The sequence below is a fragment of the Telopea speciosissima genome, chromosome 1 (genome assembly GCF_018873765.1).
Source record: "Telopea speciosissima isolate NSW1024214 ecotype Mountain lineage chromosome 1, Tspe_v1, whole genome shotgun sequence".
NCBI lineage: Eukaryota > Viridiplantae > Streptophyta > Magnoliopsida > Proteales > Proteaceae > Telopea > Telopea speciosissima.
The window spans coordinates 73112443-73118442 of record NC_057916.1 but is presented as its reverse complement, the minus strand read 5'-3'; the positions used below and the strand labels follow the sequence as shown (position 1 = coordinate 73118442).

General features: G+C 40.0%; 1 protein-coding gene across 1 annotated transcript; it reads left to right on the top strand.

Moving 5' to 3' along the window:
* Positions 1–322: 322 nt before the first annotated feature.
* On the top strand, positions 323–5105 carry LOC122658652 (very-long-chain aldehyde decarbonylase GL1-5-like). The gene is made up of 10 exons (XM_043853696.1): positions 323–382; positions 470–693; positions 813–1045; positions 1191–1410; positions 2987–3362; positions 3453–3560; positions 3694–3894; positions 4410–4508; positions 4607–4789; positions 4926–5105. The coding sequence occupies exons 1-10, from the start codon at positions 323–325 to the stop codon at positions 5103–5105; spliced, it is 1884 nt and encodes a 627-aa protein (XP_043709631.1).
* The last annotated feature ends 895 nt before the right edge of the window (positions 5106–6000 follow it).

The window sequence follows — 6000 nt, the reverse complement described above, 5'->3', positions numbered from 1 at the left end:
GGCACCAGAAATATCGGGGGTCAACATTAATAACTAAAACCTTTCAATGGTAGAGTCTCCATGCACTATCATGGGCTTTTTTTTTTTTTTTTGGTTGAATACTATCATGGGCTTAAGATACCATTTCCTTGGCTGTTAGTTATAAGTGTAGCAGCAAAATTGCATTCATGGTCATCAATGTAAGTATACATTTTCCCATAAAAAATAAATAAAAATGTAAGTATACATTTTGGACACCTCAGCTAATAAGGGACATTTCTCTGTTATAAATAGTCTTAGGAGCAGAGATATCAATCAGAAGGTATCTTTTGCCCTTTGAAGAATGGCATCAAAACCAGGTCTCCTTAGTGACTGGCCATGGCAAAAGCTTGGAAACTTCAAGGTACGTATTAACACCTAACCCTAACTCATTTCCATCTTCTTCTTCTGTTGTTCATTCTAATGAGGGTTTGTTGTGTTTGAAATGAAGTATGTGGTTTTGGCGCCTTGGGTGGTACAAAGTGTATATTCATTTGTGACCAAAGAAGAGAAAGAGAGGGACATAACAAACTTGCTCATCTTCCCATTCTTGCTGTGGAGATTGCTTCACAGCCAACTATGGATAAGCTTAGCTCGTTACAACTCTGCCAAAACCAAACACAGGATAGTGGACAAGGGCATCGAATTCGAACAAGTGGATAGAGAAAGAAACTGGTGAGTCAGTCAAGTTTCTTCAATTATTAGTTTTCTCTTCTCTAGCTGATCTCTCTGTGTGGTGTGGTTCACATTTGATTGATTTGATTTGATTTGATGAGAAATGAATTTATTTGCAGGGATGACCAGATCATTCTGAATGGGCTTCTATACTACATTGGATTTATGTATCTTCCGGGGGTTTCAAGAATGCCAATATGGAGGTGGAATGGTTTTGTTATTACCACTCTCCTCCATATGGGTCCAGTGGAATTCTTCTATTATTGGTTTCACAGAGCTTTGCATCACCATTTCCTTTATTCTCGTTACCATTCACATCACCATTCCTCCATTGTTACAGAGCCCATCACAGGTAATTAATTAACAACCCACACCCCAAAACACTGTTTCTTAATAATTCTTCTCTCTTGTAATTTATTTTTTATGTATCAATCAATCTCTCACTACTACTTCATGCAAAGCATTTAATTAATCTTTGATGTTAATTTTGGTGGCAGCCGTTATTCATCCATTTGCAGAGCATTTGGTTTATTTTCTACTGTTCTCAATCCCAGTATTGACTATGTTATTCACTGGAACTGCCTCTGTGGTAGTGTTCGTGGGGTATGTAACTTACATTGATTTCATGAACTACATGGGTCATTGCAACTTTGAGCTGGTTCCAAACTGGGTTTTCAACATCTTTCCCTTTCTCAAGTATCTTATGTATACTCCATCGTAAGTATTCGAAACTATTTTGCTTTCCTATATGTATTGTCAGCCTACTACATCCATAGCCTATGCTCGTGGATAGAGAATTCAATCCTTATTTTTTTGGGTTGGGATGGGATGGGAGGGGAGGGGGGAGGAGGGGGGGAGGAAGAGCACTTCCAGGCTGTGTAGCATATGCTAGTGTCTTGAAAATGATCAGTACATCTGAGAGGTAGTCACATGTCCTTTTTGTTTCCATAAATACCTTCGTGGTGAAAAAAGATCCTGTCAATCCGGACAGCGTGCAGCAGTGTGCAGCGCCTGGGATTGATAGGATGCTTTGACCGCCTTACCCCTTGCCCAACGCCCTGCCCAAGCAGGGGTAAGGTGGTCAAAATGCCCTGTCAATCCCAGACGCTGCACAAATGCTACACGCTGCCCAGATTGACAGGATTACACCACAACAAATAGATAACAAAAAAAGCATAAGTGCATGCTTAATTAATGAGAAATCCAAATCAACCGAAAGTGACGATGTGTATCTTTTTCCTTTTATGGAAACAAAAGGACCAAGTAGTCACGAAATCATAAGTGAAGATTTTATGTCCCAAACAGGGTTTTGTGACTCCCAAACGGGGTTTCATAAACCTAAAAAGACTCCTTAAAATCTCACATCCACCAATGAGGACTAGGGATGTGGGTTCGAGGGCATTGCAGTGTGGGTTCCTGATGAGGACACTAGACTTGACCAGGACATTACAGTGTGGATCCCAAGTGGAAGTACTGGTCCGATAGGTCTCAGTTTGAGCTGTCAATCTGAATAATCCAGAACCAAAATCATTATGATACAATTAATATTATAACGTTCTACGCATGGCCCCATCCCATTATTCTTTATAGGGTATAGCTATCATCAAAATTGTGACGTCAGAAAGTCTTCCTCTCCGGCATGAGGATTTAGATACGCATTCCCAGGTGTTGGGACCGCTGGATGAGTGGTTGGAGAGGAGTTGGACATCCAAGTAATTGGAGAGGATCCGGATCCAAAATTGTAATCTTCTTTTGATTCCCGTTATTTTTATTTACAAAAGTTATTTATTGTAAAGATCAAAAAGGATTTTTAAAATAATTTGAATATCACTATCATTATGTCATTATTATAAGGAATGGCGTTCTCTGCCTGGGAGCATACGGGGGCACAAGTTCTGCCCAAACACATGGGGTGAGGCATAATGGTCATTTTGGCCATTCAGGGGGGGGCAGGGTGGTCATTCTACATGTATTAAGTATTCCTACCAACTTTTTGTGAACTGAGTTCCATTTTTATTCAATATTTTAAAAGATGGTAAAGCCACCGACTGGATGACCCATCCGGTCCACCAGTCCAAGTCCAAAGGTGTGTCGAAACTCAAAACCATGATCATCTCCGAAGAGATTTTGGTTTGACATGAAATCATTTGAAAGTTGGCATATAAATCTTGTACAAAAGTAGCTCTTAGTCTATAGTAATGTAGTTTTGGACTTTGATAAACACATAACTCAACAAAAGAGTAGAGACATGGTTTCTAATGCTTCATACATAAAATGTACCAAATATAAACAGGTTTCATTCTCTTCATCATACACAATTTCGAACCAACTACTCCCTCTTTATGCCTCTCTATGATTACATATATGGAACCATGGACAAGTCCACAGACAAATTGTATGAAGATTCACTCATGGGAAGGAAAGAGACACCAGATGTAGTACACTTGATTCACCCAACAACACTTCAGTCCTTCTATCATCTATCACCGGCCATTGCCTCGCTCGCATCTGAGCCTTACAACTCCAGATGGTACCTATCCATGTTTGGGCTAATTCCATATGAGTTCATGTTGTTTACATGGATATTTGGTTCTACCTTTACTGTGGAGAGAAATGTATTTGATAAACTCAAGATGCAAACATGGGCAATCCCAAGATTTAGTTTCCATGTAAGAAACTATTAACTTTCTCCTTTTTCTTATCCCCTTAATTTATGCTGCTTTTGTCTTCCAATGACAGGTTTGATCTTTGCCTTGCAGTATTCGAAATCAAGCCAAAAGGATGCGATCAATAGTGTTATTGAAAGAACTATTTTAGAGGCCGAGAGTGAAGGTGTTAAAGTGTTGAGCTTAGGCCTTCTTAATCAGGCAAGTTTTTACTTCATATATTATGGTGATTCATGTACAGTGTACATTCTCACATCATTATTTCATATACACCTGTAATTTTTCTTCTTCTATATTTCACTGTAACATCAAACAAATACATTGTGATCAACAGGGAGAGCAATTTAATGGAAATGGTGAACTTTATCTTCAAAAGCACCCAAATCTTAAGATCAGAATCGTAGATGGAAGCAGCTTAGCTGTTGCCGTGGTGCTACATAGCATTCCCAAAGGAACAAAACAAGTGCTTCTGAGTGGAAACATCTCTAAGGTTGTTTGTGCTATTGCCAAGAATTTATGTCAAAGAGGAATTCAGGTAAAATATTGATAATTAATTAAACTCAATTCATTAATCACTTGAAATACTAACTAATAATAAATTATTATTATTATTTGGGTTAGGTTATGGGTGGAGTAGGGATCAGCTCCCCACATGGGGTGCCACCCCACATAGATGTCATTGTTCATGGCGTGTGGACATGTCAAAGGTGGGTTCCGCACCCATTGATGGTGAGATTGATGTGGGGTGCCACTCCATGTGGGTAGACAATCCAGACTTGTAAGGACATTTAAGGACCTTTATCGTCTACGGTTTCTGTCCGGTACAGCTCCTACAATTCTCTAACAATGGGGAGTGAAATAACCATTACACCCCCCAACCAAACACTTTGCCCAAGTGGGGTCCACCCCCCTCTTGTTAGAAGACTGTAGGAACCGTATCGGGCAGGAAATTGTAGACGATGAAAATTCGGACATTTAAACATGTTTTACTTTGTCAACTCAATTTTATTTACTACAAGTATCTAATAATGCCTAGAGTGGTGGAAACAGGTAGGTGTGGTGTGCAAGGACAATTTTGATAAGCTTAAGTTACGAATCCCTACAGAGTTGTGGAGTAACTTGCTCATCTCTACCAGTTACACCCAGAAGGTAAAAGAATCATCGATCACCACTCTCTCCTTTTTGAATTGAGGATTAAGAAAATATTGATGACTACTGGAGGAAATGAATGACTTTAATAATAATAGGTGTGGTTAGTCGGAGATGGAGAGCTGAATGAGAAAGAACAAAGAAGAGCACCGGAAGGGACACATTTCATTCCATGCTCACAGTTTCCTCCAAAGAAGATGGTGCGCGATAAGGATTGTATTTACTACACTACCCCAGCCATGCTCATCCCCAAGGCTCTCCAAAATGTATACTCTTGTGAGGTAATTAATTAAATTCCACCTTTGAGGTTACTTTGCTAATTTAAGATTTCAATTCTCTCTATTATAGTAAGTAAAAAGATCATTACTAGTTCTATAACTGATTGCTTATATGTATGTACATGTACTTAATAAACAGAATTGGCTGCCGAGGCGAGTGATGAGTGCGTGGCGTGTGGCTGGAATTGTGCATGCACTGGAAGGCTGGGATGCACACGAGTGCGGGGACACCACGCTCGACATAGACAAAGTCTGGCTTGCTAGCCTTAGCCATGGATTCCTTCCCATGCTTGATCACCCATTGATCAGAAACGCATGAATGAAAACTGCCTGAAAACATTTAAACTTGATTCAGGGAATAATGTATGAAACTATTGTATCGGTAGCATAATCTCTCTCTCTCTCTCTTTGGAGACTTTTGGATCTTGAATGTGTTTTGGTGGAAACCCATTTGCTAACATTTATTCTATAATGAGTGTTTGGAAGAAGAAACACTGAAAATCCTGTTTCCTTTCTTCAGTGTTGTCAACATAACTACGTGAACTTCCATGGGGGAAAAAAAAAACTGAGCTTTAGGTCAGATTCATCCAACTGTAAAGTAGAAAAATCGTTCTCTTCATTTCTTCAGGTAGAAATTTAATTCTGTTAAGGCCCAGTTAAAGTTAAACTGGTTCACAGACCGGTTAAGGCCCGATGTTAATACCCACGGTGCAGCCTTCACAATTTGTGAGGCCCGGCTTGGCCCGACCAGTTGGCACCCCTAGCCCAAGTAACCACACTCCCTCTCTCTCCCAACCCACTTCGGCCTTCACCGCTCAAACTCAAAAAAACCTAGACAGTGTCACTCACCTCCATATTGGAAGCCCAAAGTATTTTTTTCGTCCAAAATTTCTATAAACAATCCAAGATACCATCAAGGAAGGCATGTTGAAGAAAAAACCTGGTTTTAAAGGATTTCAAACAAGAGTTCATCATCAAAGCTCAACTGTGAGTCCAGGGGTTGCTAAATCCGGCAGGACCTTTAAGATATCAGCCTTTTCTACTGATTCATATGCTGACATTGACCGGATTTCTCCTTTGAGCCCAGAAAATCTGAAACCAAGGACCATTCCAAGAACTCCTCCCCCCCCCCCCCCCTCCACCTCGCAAGAGGTAGAGATTCACTGAAGGGGATTTTTCTAGGCATATAAATGGATTGGATTCAACTCAGATAC

Excerpts from the sequence above, each read along its gene's own strand:
- LOC122658652 (XM_043853696.1), top strand. The coding sequence starts at position 323 with ATGGCATCAAAACCAGGTCTCCTTAGTGACTGGCCATGGCAAAAGCTT. Across the intron at positions 694-812 it reads GTGGATAGAGAAAGAAACTG|GGATGACCAGATCATTCTGA; the intron begins GTGAGTCAGTCA and ends ATTTATTTGCAG. Across the intron at positions 1,411-2,986 it reads TATCTTATGTATACTCCATC|GTTTCATTCTCTTCATCATA; the intron begins GTAAGTATTCGA and ends AAATATAAACAG.